At 37.5% G+C, this 20,612-nt stretch overlaps 2 protein-coding genes across 2 annotated transcripts; both read left to right on the top strand.

Moving 5' to 3' along the window:
• The first annotated feature begins 8,359 nt into the window (after positions 1-8,359).
• On the top strand, positions 8,360-13,499 carry LOC121971369 (UTP:RNA uridylyltransferase 1-like). Its single transcript, XM_042522600.1, has 6 exons — positions 8,360-9,554; positions 10,486-10,848; positions 11,991-12,214; positions 12,311-12,374; positions 12,669-12,865; positions 13,150-13,499. Exons 1-6 carry the CDS (start codon positions 8,430-8,432, stop codon positions 13,349-13,351), a joined length of 2,175 nt encoding a protein of 724 aa, XP_042378534.1. The 5' UTR covers positions 8,360-8,429; the 3' UTR covers positions 13,352-13,499.
• Positions 13,500-13,930: 431 nt separating this feature from the next.
• Positions 13,931-20,511, top strand: LOC121971367 (SH3 domain-containing protein 2-like). The gene is made up of 10 exons (XM_042522599.1): positions 13,931-14,087; positions 15,449-15,571; positions 15,647-15,716; positions 15,789-15,940; positions 16,322-16,423; positions 16,645-16,845; positions 16,926-16,988; positions 17,139-17,291; positions 17,385-17,459; positions 20,078-20,511. The coding sequence occupies exons 1-10, from the start codon at positions 14,028-14,030 to the stop codon at positions 20,189-20,191; spliced, it is 1,113 nt and encodes a 370-aa protein (XP_042378533.1). The 5' UTR covers positions 13,931-14,027; the 3' UTR covers positions 20,192-20,511.
• The last annotated feature ends 101 nt before the right edge of the window (positions 20,512-20,612 follow it).

The following is a 20,612-nucleotide window of genomic DNA, read 5'->3' as shown; positions in this document are numbered from 1 at the left end:
CTTGGACGAGCGGGAACGCGAAAGGGCACGCTTCAAGGTATACTTCTTGACACATAGATCTAGGAGTAGATCTAGATATTTAAAACTCGTACTCGTAATTTTTGTTCAGTTTTCCTTGCACGGATCTACGGCTTTGGGTGATTCGGGGTTTCCGCGACGCGAAAAGCGATTTTCGCGGCCCGAAAAACCCAACACTAATGTGATATTGAATGTAGGTGAATACGAGAATGCAAGTGACCTTTAGAAAAAGGTAATTGCGCTTCATGAGAGTCCTACACAAATCCAAGAAAAGGAGGAGCCTAAGGAGAAGGACTCATTGGTCAAAGAAGAGAAAGACCAATAAGATGTTGACACGGGTTCAACATCCGAGGAGGAGAAGGAAGATGAGGGGTATCATCCACATCTTCAAGGGAGGACGAAGTGGAACTATCCACATCTTCAAGTGAAGAAGAAGAAGAATCCAAGGATGAGGAGGTCTTGGAAGCTCAACCCTCAACCTCAACTACCAAGAAGAGTGAGAAGAGCCACATCAAATGCTTTGAGTGTGGTAAGATGGGACACTACAAGAGTAGGTGTCCTTCGCTTAAGAAGGTAAAGGAGGTAAACTCTAAACTCACTAAAGTTAATTTAGAAACTAATGTGAGTTGTAGAAAGAAGAAGGAGAAGAAGCACATTCGATGTTTCACATGTGGTGAGTGGGGTCACTACCATACAAAGTGCCTAAGAAGAGGAGAGCTCAAAAAATTGGCGCACTTAAGGAAGTGGGAGAAGAAGAGAGCTTCAAGGGTAAGGGAGGTAAACCCTAACTTGAATTCAAGTTCAAATTCAAATTCCTCCATGCATGTTAGAAATAATATGAATTATTTTCCCATGCATATTTATGGTTTTAGATATAATGATAGGAATAGGGTTAATGTAGGTGATAATCCTAGGAAATCATTTTGAAATGATAGACCTAAAAGGAAACAACTTATCTTGCCTAAGGAGAAGAAGGTGGTTGAAAACCTAAGCATTAATCCCAAGAAGGGGAGACACATGCCTAGGAAGGTGGGTAGGTCTAGTGATATCCAAGGTGGACATGTTGACTCTAGGGTTAGAATCCTAGAATTGGAAAATCAAGCCTTGAAGGTAAGGCTTGAAGAAATGGAGAAAGTCCTAGATAAGTTCATTATTAGACCTAGAGGACTTGACATGTATTTGGGTGGTCAAAGACTCAAAAATATCAAATTGGGTCCCTTTAAGATCAAAAGGAGGTCAAGTGCTAAGGTAGCACATGACATTGGTAAGGGAGGAGTAACCAAGGATAAGGGAAAATCATTCAATGCCAATAAAAAGGAATATGCTATGGTGACATATAATTATGGCAAGGATGAGGTATCCAAGGTTAAGGACAAGACGAAATAACCAAAAACAAGGTGTCTAAGGTTAAGAAGGTGAGTTTTGTAGGCCAAGTGTCACCCGAGATGCACCGAAGTGACCTAACCATAATGGATGAGTCACCTAGAGAGGTGGCTAAGACTAAGAGCTCTAGGAGGAGCTCAAAGAGTCTTTTGGATATATGGTAAATGAATCTCAAGCAGACCATGCTTGGGACTCAAAATGAGGAATCAAATGTGCCAAAGCGGTTTAGAGACAGACTTGAGTCTCAAATCCAAGAAATTGATACAATTGGGTTGAGTATCATGCATGAAAATATGAAAAAGATTTCATATTGCGTGAAAATTAGTTTTGAATGTATATATGTCATATAAACTAATGCTAGGGATGCATTGTGCTTTAGTATGGGCAAATACATCAAGAGGAAGCCAAAACTAGAACTTTAGGTTAAGATTCAATTGAATAATTTAGTTAGTTTTGAATTTTATGTCAATCTTGGGACCTATAATAAATATATTTTTATATATATTTTTCTCAAGTAGATAAGGTTAAAATATACTTCTCCAAAAAATTTGAGAATTTTTGGAGGTTTGTAGAATTTTTGATGCATTTTTGAAGTGGATTAGAAAAGGTTAATTTTTGCAGAAATAGGGTACCAATCGACTGGTGCAGATACCAGTCGACTGGTAATAGTATTTTTGAGCATAGAATGTCTCTGTAAGCTCAATTTAATGAGGGCAGTCGACTGATGCCGATACCAGTCGACTGGTAATAGTGTAATTCGAACACAGAGGGCTCTGTGAGTTGAAATCGAAGGGGACAGTCGATTGGTACCTAGTGCAGTCGACTGATACCAGGATGGAAGTGTTTTTTAGCATTAGAAAGTGACTAAAAGGATGATAAATATGTATGTAATCTTATGAGGGATTAATACATGATGTTTATGGTTATTAGAGATCAAAGAGTCCAATAATTAAGAGATTGTTAGAGCTCTTTTTGATGTATGGTAAAGGGGGAGAAGTTTAAGTTTAAGTGAGAAACTTACATACCTTTGCAAGAAATTCTAGCTCAAGGGGGAGCTTAGGTAAAGGGGGAGTGATTGCTCATTTATTAGCAAAGGGGGAGAAGTTTATCTTTGCAGGAAATCCTAGCTCAAGGGGGAGCTTAGGTTAAGGGGGAGCCTAGAGATTTAAGTTCCATTATTTATGCATGAGATGATTTATATATTTATTTGCATTGTTATTACATTTATGTTTCTCTAACTTAAACGGGTTACCAAATATCAAAAATGGGGAGATTGTTGGAGTAATCTAGATACCATAGGTTTTGATGTTTGAGCAAAGGTTTAAGTTAGATTTATTGTTGTATTTGATATGCATTGTGAGTGTGCAGGATACAGGTACAACGAAGAAAATCCAAGTGTGATGTTGGCAAAGAAGAAAAGTTCAAGGATGAATATTGGCGGTGTAAGTCCAAGTATGTAGTCTTGGCAACGTAAGTCCAAGTGTGACTTGGTAATGGATGAAGTTCCGGAGGTAAGGAGCCTCTTGGCAAGGGAAGACCCGACAACAAGGACATGTCAGAAGGAAGCTCCAGAAGGCAAGACGTGAAGGATGGGGAGACATCCAAGGGGTGCGAGGCTGATGGAGAAGGCTAGAAGGCTAAATCTAGGTTGGTCGGGCGAGGACGAGTGTTAAATGATTGTACTCAGGGCAAAATCCTATGGTTTTAGGGTTTACTATAGCAGCATGGTAGCAACACTACAGCAATGTTGCGACACTGTAGCAGAACTGTAGCAGTTGACTGGTAGTTGACCGTTGGGTAACGGTCGGCTTCACTTAAAGGACCAGTCGACTGGTGCATGCACTAGTCGACTAGTAGTGGAAAAATAACTTAGTGTTTTCCTTTCGAGCTCTATTTAATAGAGCTCGGGGTGCTTGGGCATGGTTGACGAAATAGAGATGGTTAACCCCTATTAGTAGTCTTCCAAAGCCTCCAAGCTCTTTTTGTAATCTAAGAGTGTTTGGATCAAGGTTGTGGTGAGGTTTCTCCACCGAGAATGAGGTTTGAGCTAGCTGGAGGTTTCCGGGGAGTTATCCATCGACAGATTGGGATCGTCCACCTTATGGACAGCCGTAGAGTAGGAGCCCTAATATTTGAATCACGTAAACGGCTTGTGTTATGGAAGTGACGATTTGGTTGAGACGCTATTCACCCCCCACTAGCAGACGTCAAGGTCCCAACAGTTTCTCCCCGCTCGGATGGAAGACGTGGATTAGTCCTGGTTGGAGTCTGCGTAGCAGAGGTGGCGGATCAGGCGGTAATCTCCGTACGACGCCTCTTCCGGATTATCAGAGGCTCTCTAGAAGAAGCCGACTCGGAGGCCGAGTCGACGACAGTGCTGGAGATCACTCGGAAGGAAGTCCGATCGGCTGGTGCTCTTTTGCTCCATTGCCAGCTGTCCGGCTTGCTCCCCTTCACTCCCCTCCGCTGGCACTCTTTCACTCTCTCCAAGTGGATCTTCTTGCCAGCCAACCGGTTGCAAGCCGCGACCCTCCAGTTCGGCTATGGCCATAGGATTGATCTCTGTGTTTACGAGTTTGGATTTGTCGGTCAGATGTGCACGCAACATAACTCGAGCTGCAAAAGAAAGAGCAAAATCAGTTAGATTCAAAGGTTAGACTAAGAAAGAGCATACCTAGGTTGGACGGAAGCTTCTTGCGGATCAAACTCAGGGCAAACATGTAGAGGACGCCTTTCAGCAACAACTTATGAATGTGATACTTCTGTCCAGCCAAACTTGAGGTCGCTTGGAGATAGTCCGCTTGGCCTTTGTACTTCTCGAGCGATGGCAAATTCGCAACCTCTAGCTACTAGCCGGTCGGGAAATCTGGCCGCGCGGGAAAACGTACGAAGAAAAAGTAGTCCTTCCAATGCTTATTGGAGGACGACATTTTATCAAAGAAGATCAATCCCACTCGAGCTTGGAATAGAATGGTCCTCGGCTTAGACAATTTAGGATAATATAAGTAGCGAAAGAGTCAAGGGGTCAAAGGAATGTCGTGCAGGCGGAAAAGGACGACGACTCCGCACAGTAGCCTAAAAGAGCTTGAGACTAATTGGTGGAGAGAGAGACGAAAGTATTTACAAATTACGGAAAAAAGGGATAGACCGGGAACCGCAGTCTGGTGGTGAATTGATCTCTAAAGAAGCATAAATGACCCGCCGATGGTTCAAAAGAAGGGAGAATAATTTCATAGCCAAGGGGGAGCTCATAAGCAGCTTGTAAACTCTCAGCATCACCCCCGTCGAACTTTAACTCGATGGAAGTGTATCAGAGTCTAAGGACAGGGGCAAGGGATCGCGAAGTACTTACCATCGAAAACTAAGAAATTGAAGAGCAACGAAAGGATTCAATTGAAAGGAGGAGGGTGCTTACAAGGAGGATCGCTAGAAAGGAAGAAGGACGTAGTGTTGTCGGGAAGCTGGAAGATGAAGACGCGAAGTTAGGAAGGCGGCGACACATGCAAGGTTTATAAACCTTGATTTCGATCGACCTCAACCATCCAATCTAGAGTTATGGAAACCTAGAAGTAGATCCAACCGTTGAATTTGAAAAGACGCATGTCGCGTTGCAAACGAATATCTGCTTATCACGTCAAGCGTGCTGTTGCAGTGCGGGACACGTGCCCTTCGATCACTGGATAACATTTAATTAACTTAATTAAAAAAGTATTACTGCGTGCTCAGCCATAATTATCAAGGATTTGCACGGTCTTTGAGAAATTTGAATGAAGTTAGCCAAGACCATGCTCGCCCAAGGACTCACAAGGAAAGGAAGTTTAGCCGTCAAGTGCTACTACTAATCGTTCTGGTCGACACAGGGGTCGGGTCAGTGCTGGCAATCGTCCCGATCGGCACAGAGGACGAGTCACACGACCGAATGTCCTAGGCACCATCTGCCCCAGTCATGACCCAACAGATCTACAAGCACAACACGACAAATGAAGTCGAATGGCGTTGTCTTATGGGCTGATCAACGATTAAGGACCGAGCATAGTCCGATCGTATTCGCCTTAGGGCTTTGGTACCATGGTAGGATATTCAGGTTGTCTCCTAGGTACTTATGGTTCGATCCTCAGTTATGGCGTAATTGTAGAAAAATTTTCTTTAAATGAGGAGCGCAACTAAAGGATACTGGGTTTTGCAGTTGGTCATCGCGCGTACTTTCCGATTTATCTTGATGGTCGATAGAAAACTTCCATCGGACTGACCGATTATCCCAAAAATAATCAATAAGGCTATATCTGAATTTATCTTTTTTTTTTTTTTTTTTGTTAGAAAAGATCCAATCATACCGAGAGAATATTAATATTTTTAGAAAAAACTATAGGGAAGATGTATCTCTCAGCCTATATTATTAATTATTTTTACATAATTATTTATTGGCTATATCCATATTGTTAATTTTGAAATGACAGTGTAAATTTTAAATTTCACTACCACTCTTACTTTATAAATCTCGAACCTTGCATCTGGTTAGAATTTTTTTTTTTCTTTCAATTTTTTCATTATACAAGCTTCTTTAAAATTTTTGATTGGAGATGCCCCTTATCTTATGCCGTAGATTCATAATGGATGGATGATTCTTGTAAATTAATGAGTGAGTTTGAAATATCAAATTCTTCGATGAATCAATATTTTAAAATGATATCAATTTTAAAAATTCATAATTTTCTATTTAGATGGTAAAATTTATGTAATTAACCTCGAGACTCACGGAAGTGCAATGATTCTATTTTGAAATAATTCTGAGATGTGTAAGCCCATTAACAAATTTTGATCAAAGGAATTCATTTGATGATCTAGATTTGTGAGAATTCGAAGAAACTAACCATCGAGTGACAGATATCCACGAAACAAGCATAACAAATCCAGAAATTAACAGTGTAATTAATTATCTACGTAATAACGGACTGTTAGTAGATGAGCAATCGATTGCTGATAAATAAGGGGTTTAATGAGAAATGGTTATGCGTTTTAGTAAATATAAAGCAAACTTATATGCATTTTGAATATTATGAGAACTTGATTATATAATTTAGTAAATTATTATTGTTTTTCGATACTCCAACTTAGGCCAGGTGAGTTGAATGGCTGCTGTCTAAAATCATGGTGGTAAAAAGATGAATACGTTCGTCCTTAGTGTTTTCGTCAAATCATCTCAGGGTTAACACGAAGGAAGTAAATCATGGATGACTACTAGTCTTTGGAATAGTGACTAACACATAAGGGAGACATTTATCTCGATTTTGCTGAAATTTGAATCTTAGATCTCATGATGATAATACCTCATGCGTTAGCCACTAGATGCCTCCAAAGGGACACTGTTAAGCAGAGCCAGAAGATTGATCCTGTGATGTTGATTGACACTGAGATGATCTTGTGTTAGGCTCTCCGTCTGTATTGCATTGTCAAATTGCATGAATGAGAGTACTAGCCTGATCTGATATGATGAATTAAAGAGTCAGGATTTGGGGCTATGGTGCGCTCTTCTTAATTTTTCAAACGAATTAAATTTCAATTTTCATACATTAACAAATAAATTTTCTTTAATGAGCGATAAGATAAGAGTGCTGGATTGATGAGTGTTTTTTAATTTATTTTTTATCCGATAGAAAAAATTTTATGAGAAATTTCTAGGAAGGCAGACCGGTATGACTTTGTAGATTTGAAGCTGTCGCTTATTCTTTGCGTACGGATGGTCAATTTTCCTTCGCTGCAAAGGAAGAAGGAAACAAATATTCTCCTGCCTTGGAACCATAGCACTTGACGGGGAAGAGAATGAGAAAAAAAGACCATGATGTTGAATCATGATTGGTTTAATGGAAGTTTTTCACCTGTCACATGTTGGCAATTGAATTTTGAATTCTTGATTCTTGATCTATTATCTAATCGTCTGCTAGTGGGGTGACTAAGGCTTTTGGCGCTATGGTGATTAATCATCCCCTGCTTTTGGGACACGATGACTTGGCGTGGACCATCTAGGTGTGTCCTATGTCCTGCTGACTAAGTATCTCGCTGTTGGTAACATGGATGGAGTGCTAGGATGGTGACTAGGCATATCACACAATAAAAAATAGGTTAATTTTAGGATTGTAAATTTCAACGGACTAATATTGTGGCAAAAAAAAAAATGAAATATTCATCTATAGTGCTCCCATCGTATCTGACTCAAGGTTATCATAAAAAAGGTAAATCATAACATTCAAATGAGCATGTGACGAACAGAATATAATATGGGATGTCTAAGATTTCAACGGGCTAATATTGATGAATAAGGATAGTGAATTATTCATGAATATTTTTAAATAAAATTTATAAAGTCAAATTTCAATAACCATTTCAAAGGCTTGATTCCAATTTAGCAAAGGGTGGTTTGAAGCTATTGTATCTATTATTTTATAATGTTAATATAATTCTATATATATATATATACTATCTTAACATTTTGATGATCTAGTAGAAAAAGAATAGCGTTAATTTAGCACCATCTTTTTAGAGATTATTATATGATAAATTTATTTTTATACAAGGAGTATGCTTATTCCTTCTCCAACATAAAAGTATTGGATTAATATATAAATAGTAAAAGATAATGTGCAATTGCTTAAAATAAAAAGCTGCCACTCTGAACTTTTTTACTATAAAAAAGAAAACTTTGGGAATCTTTTCGGAAAAAAGGGGGAAACTCATGCATGGTGACCTTTATTTATAATCTTTGGACCATTTTGCAAAAATAGGAAAATAAGATGAAGAAATAAAGAAAAAGAATCATGCACAGTGAATTTTAAAAATAATTTTTGAAAAAGCGAAAAAAATAAAAAGAAGAAAAAAATGATGGGGTGATCTGGTCCCTACACAAAAGGCAAGCGCGATTTAGTACTACGCAATGCTAGCCGTTGGATGTGAACCCCTCTCTCTCACTCCTTCGCGTATCAATCTTGCTCTCCCCTTTTAAACTCCGCGGTCGTCGACGGCGGAAACACGCGATGGCCGGCGTCGGCGATTCCTCCGGCGATGGTGCCGGTGGTGCTTCCTCGGACCGCTCCTTCGGTCGCCACATTCTTCGCCACCCGGCTCTGGCCGATCCGCAAGCGTCGCCGCTCGCCAATCCCCCTCTCAGTTTTCATTTACTGTTGCACAAGCTCATCCCTCTGCCGTGTCATGAGGTTCCTGTAGAGGATCCTCGTCCTCCGCCTCCTCCGCCGCAGAATCCGGTGGTGGAGGTTAAGGAGCGCCCGGTTTTTAGGGTGCCGATACCTCATGATTTGCCGCCCGGCCCTTGGGAGCCTGAAGATATTCTTCCTCCTAGGCCTCCGAATGACGATTCCCGGGAATCGGAAGAATGCAGGAAGGGTTTTGATGATCGGAATGACTCTTTGGTAAGTGCTCCTACTGTTCGTCGTCCGTCGCGGCCGAATAGATACGAAAAAACTTCGAGGAATTCGCTTAATTCATTAGGGGAACAGAGGCTACGAGGCAATGGACGCCCTGGATATGGGAATGACACTCCCTCTGATAACCCTAGGTCGGACCTTTGGCACGGTTATCCAAAGATTAATGCCGGAGATGGTCCTTCCGGGTATAGACGCCAGCACAAAACGTATGCAACTGGAGATCAGCACCAGAGGAAGCACATGGATCTAGGGCATTCCCCTCACGCACTGCGCTGGAAGCCGAAGACGAATGAGCAGAGGCAACCACAAGCCTTGGTGGAGAAGAAAAAGGGGAAGGCGGAGTGGGTTGCAGTGACTAGGATGCAGTGCGTGAATAGGAATTCAGAAGTAGGCGAACGCAGCCAACAGGAACTGACAGATGGCGGATGGCAAACAGTTTCTGGCAACGATCCTGATCAGATTGAATTTGTTTCAAATTTCGACAAACTTGAGATTGAGGAATCAGATGTGGATCTAAAAACTCCCAAGGATTTTGAGGATTGGAGCTCATCTGGATATGAACCTGTGAGTGGAGAAGGGAAAGAAAACCTTTCTTCTGAAGATGGTGGTGATGGTCAAGAGGATATCTTACCCAATGAACATACTGATTCTCTGACGCTTCAGGGAGACCCAGCTCAAACCCGCATAAATAGACGTCCTCCAACTCCATTGGCTAAGGTATGCCATCTTTGATTAACAATAAATCCCATTGCAATCTTATACATTTCTCTAAAATTTTAATTTTCTCACATGATATCTTTTTCCACAATTTCTTGTTTGGATGTTGCATCCCACAAGATCTAAATTTTTTTGCATTTAATAACACAAACTTCACAGAAACATCATGGACCAAGAGGTTCAACTCTCCAATATTACAAAAGTAAGTGTCTACGCAAATGACCTTCAAACTGAAGCATAACCAATTTTAAGCAGTGTTAATTTGGATACTGACGTCCTACTGATATCTATGTGATGGATATGAATATTAATTGTGAAAATGTGTCTTGTCTTGCTATTTACATTTTTAAAGCTTTTCTTAATGGGTAGGACAAACTTGCTATTGCGTCTGCCTTTTGAGATCTATGACAAATTCTTTGCTTGACATTGGATGAAAACGTGGAGGTTTGATTCCAGTTTTTAGCTTGAAGTATACTTTTGTGGACTTTTCTATTGGTCTTGTGAAGCTCGGATTTCCATAATTTGCTTATGATTTCAGTGGCTTGCTCACAGTATCAATTTCTAAACACTTGATGTTGTTTCTTATATTCTTTCCCATGTTTATTAATTTTCTTCAACAAAATCTTGGTTTTCTTTCTGTCAACAAATTTTCTTATTTATTTTTAATGTACACAATATCATTTTGAAATTCTTGTGGCATCGTTTACCTCGAGAAGAATTTGAACTATGCAATGTTTTTATCCAATGATTTTCATATCGTGCAGCTCTTGAAAAATCAATATTGGTTCCAAAAGATATCTTCAGGGTGGCCTGGGCATAAATACTTTCATGTTAGAATATGTAAAAGAAAATAATATCTCATACTGTCATCAGTAGGTTTAAGTTTTATCTAGTGCTATAGCCCTTTCACTTCACTTTATTTCATCTGCAGTTTGATGGATCAAAGCCTCTTAGAAGGAAACAAAGATCAAGACATGGGATGAAACATAGAGGGATTGAGTGTCGCCCTGACATAGAAACTTTGTCACCTGGGTTTGTTTCAGTTTATGAGTCTTTACTACCATCAGATGTTGAAAAAGAGAATCAAAATCTATTACTGAAATCACTAACAGTAATAATCAACAAAGAATGGCCCAATGTGAAGTTACATCTCTATGGATCCTGTGCTAATTCTTTTGGGTTCTCAAACAGTGATGTTGATATTTGCCTTTCAATTGACGAATGTGAGAGCAAGCATGATATGTTGTTGAAACTGGCAGATATTTTGCAATCAGAAAATTATCAAGATGTAGAGGTATGAGGAGATCTAATTGTTTATTCTATGTGCTTTAAATTTCAGATCTAGTGGATTAATTTTTCAACTATTTGTGTATTGGGACTTTCAACTTTTAGCATTTCTCATACTGTTACATGAAAGAATTTATCGCTTTTTTGTCAGTAAAGATGGATTCTTTCCTTGTTTAACCAACTTTTTTTTTAACATATCTAAATAATTTGTCTGTGAGACAAATATTGATTGCACTGGGATTATACATGTTTATGGTATATTAGTTTTTTTTATAAATATATTTGATTTCTAGTTCCTATTGAGTAGTACACTATATTGCATTGTTATAACGATTCATGATGCTGATGGTTAATGAATTAGTCAATTAGCAAATTTTGTTTACGAAGAATGTGACTAGGTTCATCATTCATTCCTGAATAGATATATCAATTGAACGAATTCATAATTTTAATATTGTTAAACAATTCCCTGATTTATGAGTTTACAAGGACCCATACATTGCCGTCTACCCATTCTGAACTCTGTTAGCATTCCAAACAGGGGATGTATATATATATATATATTCTCTCAGTAGGCTTAGATTGTAAAGAACTCGAACTGTTCATATTTTGTGATAATTTTTGTCACATGTAATTCAACAATGAAGAAGATCTCGGGTTTACAAAGTTACACTTTATGAAGTCTACTCTAAAATTAAAAACCATGTAGGCGAAGAGATAGTAAATTAGTAATAGATGATAGATCAAGTTTTTAAGGAATATAATACTAGTTAATTATATTGATAGAATTTGTTTTGAACATAACTTGTGTCGGTTGAGTAGTGGAAGACCTAACCCTTTGGTTTATAATACAAACTAGGTACTTGAGCAAAAAAGTTGTTTTAGTGAAGGAACAAATACTTACAATTGAGTTCTAACGCTAACACTTTATGATTCTAGTCTTGTTAATTTCCTTTTTCTTTTGTAGCTAATCATGAACTAAAGAAAATAGTAACTTTATTTTCTCGATGTTTTAGAAATTGTTTCTTTGATTCACCATTCTTAAACTTCTAACATCATAATTTCTTTTTTCTAACTCCTTGAAACAACAAGAGGTATTTGTTTCCTTCTATTTCAGACATTGAAGGTGTGAAAAACTTTTACTTGCAGGCCATCACTAATGCTCGGGTTCCTATCGTGAAGATGACAGACCCATCGACCGGCATTTGTTGTGATATATGCATCAACAATCTTTTAGCTGTGGCAAATACAAAGCTTCTCAGGGATTACGCAAAGATAGACAACAGGTTACACCAATTGGCTTATATTGTGAAACATTGGGCAAGGTCAAGAGAAATGAATAACACTTTCGAAGGCACCCTTTCTAGCTATGCGTGAGTAATTTGAATTTTTTTTTTTTTTGTCATCGCAAGTTTTCTAGAAAATGAACAAAATTATTATTGTCATTATCATCTTTTTTACTTTTTTAGGTATGTACTCTTGTGTATTAACTTCTTACAACTGCGCCGACCAGCCATCCTACCATGTTTACAGGTGTGAACTATTTATAGTAGTACTGCAGGATGTGTTTCGATGTGAATAGATATTGACACTTTCCAAAAAGCAATATAGATCAATTGAAGCCAATAGAACTCTAGTAAAACATGATTCATGTCCATCTTGATAGAGAATTGCTAAGTTCAAGTAAACTTCTTCGAGGGCATGGTATATGACAAGGTTACTTGTCGTCCGACCTAGTAAATGTTTAAGAGCATATACGAGAAACCCTGGCAAACTTCTAAGTTAACTTTTTTGGTCTAACATTCACACTCTTCCATCATTTATTAGGAAATGGAGCTAACTTATATGTTGACGGTGGAAGATACTGATTGTGCTTATTTTGATCAAGTGGATGAACTCCATAATTTTGGTTCTCTAAATGACGAAAGCCTTGCAGAATTAGTTTGGGGGTTCTTCCACTACTGGGCCTTCGCCCACAATTATACACGCGATGTGATTTCGGTTCGCACTGGGTGCATAATCAGGTATCATTTTTTTAATCATACCTTTCATGAATCAAGTCTATATGATAGAGAAGTATACTTAGAACTTGGCTAAGTTGTTCTTGTTGAATCTGATCGATAATATTCTAAAACTTAATCATCTACAGGAGTTGAAACTAATGATAAATTATGATGTCCCCCGTTGCTCGTTGCTCGTTTAAGAAACTAACTATTAGTTGATGAATGATAAACATATATGCTAAAGTAATTGTGTTTGATGCCATTCTTGCTTCTTTCTCCTAATGTCAAGTTACATTTCATGGCAGCAAGAAAATAAAGAACTGGACTAGACGAATTGGAAACGACCGTCATCTCTTATGCATCGAGGATCCTTTCGAAACTTCCCATGATCTTGGTCGACATGTTGACAGGTGCAGCATTGACATGCTAAGAAGTGAATTCAAGCGAGCTGCGAGCGTGCTACAGTATGATCAGATTCCCTTTGTTTCTCTCTTCGAGCGCGAATGATCTCCAGATTCGATTTTAAAAGTGTTGATTGTATAGTGTGGGGAAGACGTTGGTCTCATTACATGGTTTGCCTTCTTTTGGCCTTGCTTTAATGAACGATTTGGGTAAGTTGAATTGTGAAGATTGTTTAGATTACAGTTGGAAGTTAGATTTTGTTTTAACTTTTAATCCCAGTCATAAAATTTATAGAATATTTTATATTGGATAAATTTCAAAATGGCATACTTGACATGCCATTTTGTTTGATGAATCAATATCGCAAATGAAAATTGAAGATATTTTGATGGGCAAACTTTGCTTTGGTTAAACAAATTAACATGTCATTCACTTCATTTTACTCCATGACGTCTACTTATTTTCTTAAAAAAATATTTTTATATTTTTGCAATAATTTGTAATTGTGAAGTGATAACAGTCTTTAAAGTTCTGGAGTGTCCTGACAATCTTAAAACATTGAGAGTTTTTTTTTTAAAAAAAAAAAATTAAATGGGCCTGATGGACCGATGTTAAACCACTGCGATAATAAAACATTTGTTCCGCCTTGTTTTAATTTTGGGCCCATTTAATACTTCAAATCAACTCAAACTCCGTTTCCTCTCTTCTCTCTCTCTCGTTCTTCTTCTCCCCGCAGTTGTCGCAGTTGTCGGCGACTTCAAATCGCTCGATTCCCTCGCTAATGGACGCCCTAAGGAAGCAGGCGACCAAGCTGAGGGAGCAGGTAGCTCGGCAGCAGCAGGTATTATCTCTCTCCTTCTCCCTCTCTGATCCTCCCTTCTCATCCAGCATTTCATATTAAGACTCGCTTTTTTTTTTCCTGCCGTCTGACGACTGATCGATCGCCATTTCGTTGTCTGCTTCTGATCTTTAGCTACGACTGGTTGGATACTCAACCTGCTAGGGTTTCCCTTCTGTTTCCTCGCACCTGCGCTTGTCTCTTTATTTTGTGGACGGTGTGTTTGTCGGCTAGTTGCCTGCGTCTGTTGGCATTGCTATCGGCAACTAGACTGATGCAATGCCTTCCTTTTTATTTTTTTTTATTTTTTTGGGTCTGTATTGTCAGGATCTATGAGAAAAGAGGCAAGTTTAATTTGCGGATCTGTGCTACAGTAGATGATCGAATTGATTTTTAGTTTTTAGTTTGATTGCGGGAACCATATCTGTCTCCTTGTCTGATTGATATACTTTTTGAGATAGCTTTTACACTTTCGATTTGTGTGTATAATCCTTTGTGACCGAGTATTGAATATTTAAGGTAAAGCCCATACTTGCCCTTTTGGATTGAATTTGGGTCTCTAAACCTTTTTTTTTTTTTTCAGGAAATTGGTATTTAAGGGTATTTTCGATAGAAGTATGCAGTAAATGCATTTCAGTTCAAGTTTTATGCTATCGTCAAAGACCTTTGGTGTTATATTGCAGTCACGAAGTCTGACAAGTTTGAAATAGAATACAAGATAGATAGAACAAGAGTTCAGAGATTTTCTGGACTGAGAAAGATAAATACTCTGAAAAGGGACAATTTGAATGATATTAGATTTATGGTTACATCTTATTATGAAATCAAAACAAAATCTATCTCATTAGTTAAATTATTTTTTTTATATAATATATTTGAAAATTGAATGTTTTCTTTTTTTGAGGGCATGATTTCATCAGTATCTCCTTAAATAGTTGAACAGACACTAATTTTGGTATTGAAAATGACCAACCTCTTGCACCAACATGTACAAAATCCTAGCATTAAATCCTCAATGAAGTTGTACGAGGCTTCAACAATTTGATGGAAATGGAACATTAAACTGTGAATTACAGGACAACATTATTACATTGCTATACCATGAGAAGAAGTACAAGTTTAAATGTATACCTTCTTGCCATGAACTTTGGTTGAGAATTTATTGCTAATAGAAAAGTATGCTAAATAGGTGATTCCAACTAGAAGTCTGCAAAAAAATGTTCCTACTTTTTTGCAGACTTCTAGTTGGAATTTGGAATTGAGTATGCTTCTTATTGGTCCACGAAATTTTGTTGTTGTATTACCCTATGGAAACTAAAAGGATTCTGTTGTAGAGCTGACCATAATCTTATCTACTCTTGCAGGTTGTTTGGAAGCAATTTGGAGGTGGTGGTTATGCAAGTAATGATAATATAGTTACAGATGAGGCAGAACTCGAGCTATATCAGAAACTTGAAAAATTATATGCTTCTACTCGCTCAAGCAAGGTTAGCCAATATCTATCAGCCCTTACTATTTCCTGTCTGCTACTAGTCTAACCACTCTCCATTTTTTTGTTTCAGCATTTTCAAAGGGATATTGTTCGTGGCGTGGAAGGTTTTATAGTGGTTGGTTCAAAACAAGTTGAAATTGGTAGGTTTCTGTACTTTTACTACTTTCGTTTTCCTTCTAATTTTGCCACTTATATCTAATATTTTTCTGCAGGTTCTAAGTTATCAGAGGACAGCAAAAAATATGGTCTTGAGAACAGCTGCACTTCAGACAGTACATTATCAAAAGCTACATTAAGGTTTAGTCAAGCTCGTTCTGAAATGGAAAAAGAACGTGAAGTTCTATTAAAATCTCTTAGTACCCTGGTATGAATGATTGTTTATGTTATGCATTATATCATCTACTCCTCCTAGTTTCCTTTTTGGATTTAGGTGTAAGTTGGAATGCAACAGAATCATAATTTTGGAAATTGTCAAGTATGAAACATGGTGTTGTATTTTACTTGTGAGGATTAGTCAAAGAGGACTCTGTTCTAGAATTTCTGATTCCAGGAAGCCTCTCTTGCTATTAAATGTTCATTCATCCATCTTTTTTCATGTTCTATATGGTATACTGTAAATTTGTCAAAGTTAATCTAGGCTGCTGCATAGTGTATCCATGTCATGCAATGGCCCTTTGTGTTGGATAAATGTTTACAGCTTTTATAATCTAAATTAGTGTTGGCTTATTAATTTTAAAATTTTCAGATCGTAGAGCCATTACGAGCAATGGTAGTGGGTGCTCAGTTGGAAGATGCTCGACAACTTGCTCAACGCTATGAGAAAATGAGACAAGAAGCTGAAGTTCAGGTACGAGTAGCTCCTAGACAGCTCATGGCTGTTAAGTCCTATTTGGATTGTACTACCTACATTTACATATTCTCTTTGGCAACAAAATGCTACTTCTTGGGCATTTACTTCTTGGGCATTTTGTGTATTTGTAATCTTCTATACTATTGATCTCATTGCTTGGTTTTTTGGTATTTTACTTTGTTTATATGATACATGGTGTCACGTCTACACTTACATAGAGCATTGAAGTTTCGAAGCGTCAGATGAGACTAAGGGAAGGCCATGGCAATGTTGACAACAGTTCAAAATTGGAAGCTTCTGAAACAAAGCTGCAGGAACTCAAATCAAACATGGTAGTGTTAGGCAAAGAAGCTGTAGCAGCAATGACTGCTGTCGAAGCACAACAACAAAGGTTGACCTTGCAGCGACTTATTGCAATGGTATACCTATGTCAAATTCGTTGCGGAACTTCCTTGTCTTATTTTAGAATTAGATATAACATAGATAATTGTTGTTGAAGGTTGAATCAGAACGCATTTACCATCAGAAAAACCTTCAAATCCTAGATCAGCTTGTTGGACTGGTAAGTGAATTTGCTTCAATTTTTACATGGAGAATGTTGTTTTCAGATGGAGTATGATTTATTTATTTGTTTTGTTTTGATGGCTCGTTTTGTAGCTTGGATTTGATTATCTTTGCATTTCATTTTCTTACACTTTTTATCTTATCACAGATGGTTTCAGAACGACAACGAATTGAAACTTCTCCAAGCCGAATGTTCACTGATTCTGTACCATCACCTCCATCATATGAAGAAGCCAGTGGAATATGGTCCTCCCAGACAATGGAAGGATCAACTGATTCCATGGGATATTTCTTGGGTGAGGTCTGTCTCTTGCTCAGCCTCCTTCCCAGTTGAATATTGTTCTGCACTTGGTATGCATGTCGTTTGTGGACTAATGTTAGTTAAAATGTCAAGGTCGTGCATTCATACCAGGCTGAATCAGATTTCGAGCTGAATTTGTCAGTTGGCGACTTCGTCGTTGTGAGAAAGGTACCTGTAAGATGCTCTTATACATAATCTGTTCTTTTTATTTTTGGTTCCTGCATTCTTACCTGTGTAATAAAATTAAGAACCATTATCAGTTGCTGCATGGCATTGGTAAGAATTAACTGAATAGCATTTCCATTGACAACTGGAAACAATTTTATTTTGGCTTAGCATTTAGTATCATCGGAAGATATATATATATGGATCAGTTGAAGTTCATTCTTCTCCTACCCCTTCCTCAATAATTGGATAATAATTAAAGTATCAGCTACAATAGGCTCAAATAAACAGATTCGGTTCTTCTCTTTTATGTCACTTATTTCATTCTGCTTGCCTTGAGGTTGGTGTGGGCAAAATCCTATTTCAATAGATACTCGACCCCATGGAAGAATTTGGATTATTTTAGTGTCAGATTGGTTCACAATCCAAACACAAGGCTTTGGACTTAGTAAAGACATAATATATAGAATTTAAATTTAATAATATTTATCGTAATGAAACAATTGTTAAGATAGAAGATAACGATTTATCACTAATTGAGAGCTTTAAGTATTTAGGATCATTTTTGCAAAAGGATGGAGGGATTGAGAGATGTCTTATATAAAATATAAGCAGGATGGTTGAAATGGAGGAGAGTGTCAAGTGTTTTTTGTGATCATAAAATAAGAACATTAGAGAGAAAGTGGGGTTGTACCTATTGAGGGAAAACTTTGAGACACATGTTTAAGATGATACGAATATATAATTAGACGACCAATAAATGTTCCAATTAGGCGATGTGAAACTATGATAATATGCACATCAAACAAAGAAGAGAAAGATCAAAAAAGACTTAGTAACGATAAAACAAGGTAAAATTTATTTAAATATAAATGATATAATAGGGGATATAGTTCAATGGCGTAGAAGGATCTATATAACATACCCTACTTAGTGAGATGAGACTTGGTTGCTATTGTTGTTATACAATGTTCACATATCATACAATATAATATATTTGGATCTTAGGTGAGTTGGATTAGGATATAATTTACTCAATACTAAATACATTGTAGATCGCCCATATTAACCATCTCTACAGCTAATTGATAGCAGTAATTTACTATATGAAATTTGTACATGCCGTAACTCTAACAGAGTAATATTAAAAAAATTAAATCTTATAAGTTCAGTGTTGAATTCTCTACTTATTATATGACTTTTATATTTATGTCATATATTTAGATTTAGATTCATGTGAATGTGAATGTGAATGTAAATAGGTCTTTTGAAATCTTTAGATATGGTGTTTTAACTTCTAATTTTTTTTGTGATAATCTTAGTAATTACCTAAAACTTATTGTGACCTAAAAATTGTAGGATCGAAAAGAATTTAGATATCTTCACAATGACATGATATTGTCCACTTTGGGCCTAGGCCCTCATGACTTTGCTCTTGGGCTCTCCCCAAAAGGCCTCATACCAATGTTGATATCTTTTCTCTTATAAACCCATGATCTTTCCCATGTGTTTTTAATGTGGGACTATGTTTGCAACCTTGCAACCCCAATAATCCCCCCCTCAAAAAAAGGACCACAGGCTTCCTACATCCGATCCTCGACCCACCAGGTCTTCCTGTCCTTCGGTCTACCCGACCTACTAGGACTTCCTGTCTGGTGTCTGGTCCTTTTGATTTGAACATAGGAGCCCCCACTTTTTGTTCGAGGTCAATATTGTACCCACATGGCTCAATCAGACCATAGCTCTTGTGCACAGTCGGCGGTTAAACTTTCTAGCAGTCCGGGCTCTAATACCAATTGTAGGATCGAAAAAAATTTAGATATCTCCACAATGACATGATATTGTCCACTTTGGGCCTAGACCCTCATGGCTTTGCTATTGGGCTTTCCCCAAAAGGGCCTCATACCAATGGAGATATCTTTTCTCTTATAAACCCATGATCTTTCTCATGTGTTTTCAATGTGGGACTATGTTTGCAACCTTGCAGTCCAACAAAAACCACTAACCACCAAACCCAATTCAACTTGGGTTGGATTAAAGCTATTGTACTTGGTTTATATTGCGATCTTGATTCAATTTTTTTCTTGACCTATTTTGGAAAATTATTTTTGTTTGCTTGATAATACGAAGAGTAGTGTGAATGAATAAAAGCTCGTTTATATTAGTTTGATAGTAAAATTATATAAAATAAACAACACTTGTGAGTTTTGAGTTCGGGTTTCTAATGATCATGAACAAAGCTAGTGTGAACAATTTATGAATAAATTTGTTTGTTAAGTCAACTAAATTTTAATTATGTACATATTTCTTTATTTTTATTATTCAATACCAGTAATCTATTATTTTTTATAATTTAAAATTGTCCATAATATCTTTAAAATAAGAAAATAATATAAATCTCATTTATTACATCAAAGTATCAAACTTTTACATAAATTACAACAACCACAAGCTTAATCTCTATAAGTCGATAAACAAGCTCGAACACAGTCAGAATTAGCTGGGCTAAGTTCATTTACACCCCTAACGCAAAAGATGAAATGTTAGAAAGCTTTGAGTTCATCTGTTCAACAAGTTACAAGAAGATTTGTGAAAACTTTTGGACATGCCATGATTCGCAGGTATCCAATGGATGGGCAGAGGGAGAATGCAAGGGCAAGGCGGGATGGTTCCCATATGGATACGTCGAGAAGCGCGAACGAGTTCTAGCCAGCAAAATTGCAGAAGTGTTTTGATATATGTTTTCTTGCTCCATATGAAGTTCACTGTGTCTGTTAGCTCGCCCATTCTTTGCCTGTTTAGTTGGGTGTTCCTTCAACTTGCCTCTGAGTTGAATTGTTAAATCTGGCAATGTGCACGTGTTCATGGTGGAGATAGATGAGCAGCAGTGGGTGAGGAACTTTTGGTTTCTAGATTTCTGTTTGTACTGCTGTTTTTAATTTCTTCGTGTACTTGTTCCCACGTTCGAAGTATCATTTGTACAAACAAAAATTCCTTTCGTTACACGGTTCTAAGATTCATGTAGATATAGGATTTACGAAGCAATTACATTGAAGGATGCAAATATCGTGAACCGATAACAAAGGGATTGGAAATTTCAAATTTGTTAAGGAAGAGTCATGAGCTTATTTTAGGTGTTACATGATATAAATCTGT

This window comes from Zingiber officinale, chromosome 4A, assembly GCF_018446385.1.
Source record: "Zingiber officinale cultivar Zhangliang chromosome 4A, Zo_v1.1, whole genome shotgun sequence".
In the NCBI taxonomy this organism is placed as follows: domain Eukaryota; kingdom Viridiplantae; phylum Streptophyta; class Magnoliopsida; order Zingiberales; family Zingiberaceae; genus Zingiber; species Zingiber officinale.
The sequence above is the reverse complement of the archived record's forward strand: the minus strand, read 5'-3'. Positions and strand labels throughout refer to the sequence as shown.

What these genes read in the sequence shown, in the direction of transcription:
- LOC121971369 (XM_042522600.1), top strand. Translation starts at nt 8,430, where the DNA reads ATGGCCGGCGTCGGCGATTCCTCCGGCGATGGTGCCGGTGGTGCTTCC. An exon ending in AAAATTATCAAGATGTAGAG is followed by an intron (nt 10,849 to 11,990) that starts GTATGAGGAGAT and finishes TTTTACTTGCAG; the next exon opens with GCCATCACTAATGCTCGGGT. An exon ending in GGCACCCTTTCTAGCTATGC is followed by an intron (nt 12,215 to 12,310) that starts GTGAGTAATTTG and finishes TTACTTTTTTAG; the next exon opens with GTATGTACTCTTGTGTATTA.
- LOC121971367 (XM_042522599.1), top strand. Translation starts at nt 14,028, where the DNA reads ATGGACGCCCTAAGGAAGCAGGCGACCAAGCTGAGGGAGCAGGTAGCT. An exon ending in TAGATCAGCTTGTTGGACTG is followed by an intron (nt 16,989 to 17,138) that starts GTAAGTGAATTT and finishes ATCTTATCACAG; the next exon opens with ATGGTTTCAGAACGACAACG. An exon ending in TGGGATATTTCTTGGGTGAG is followed by an intron (nt 17,292 to 17,384) that starts GTCTGTCTCTTG and finishes TAAAATGTCAAG; the next exon opens with GTCGTGCATTCATACCAGGC.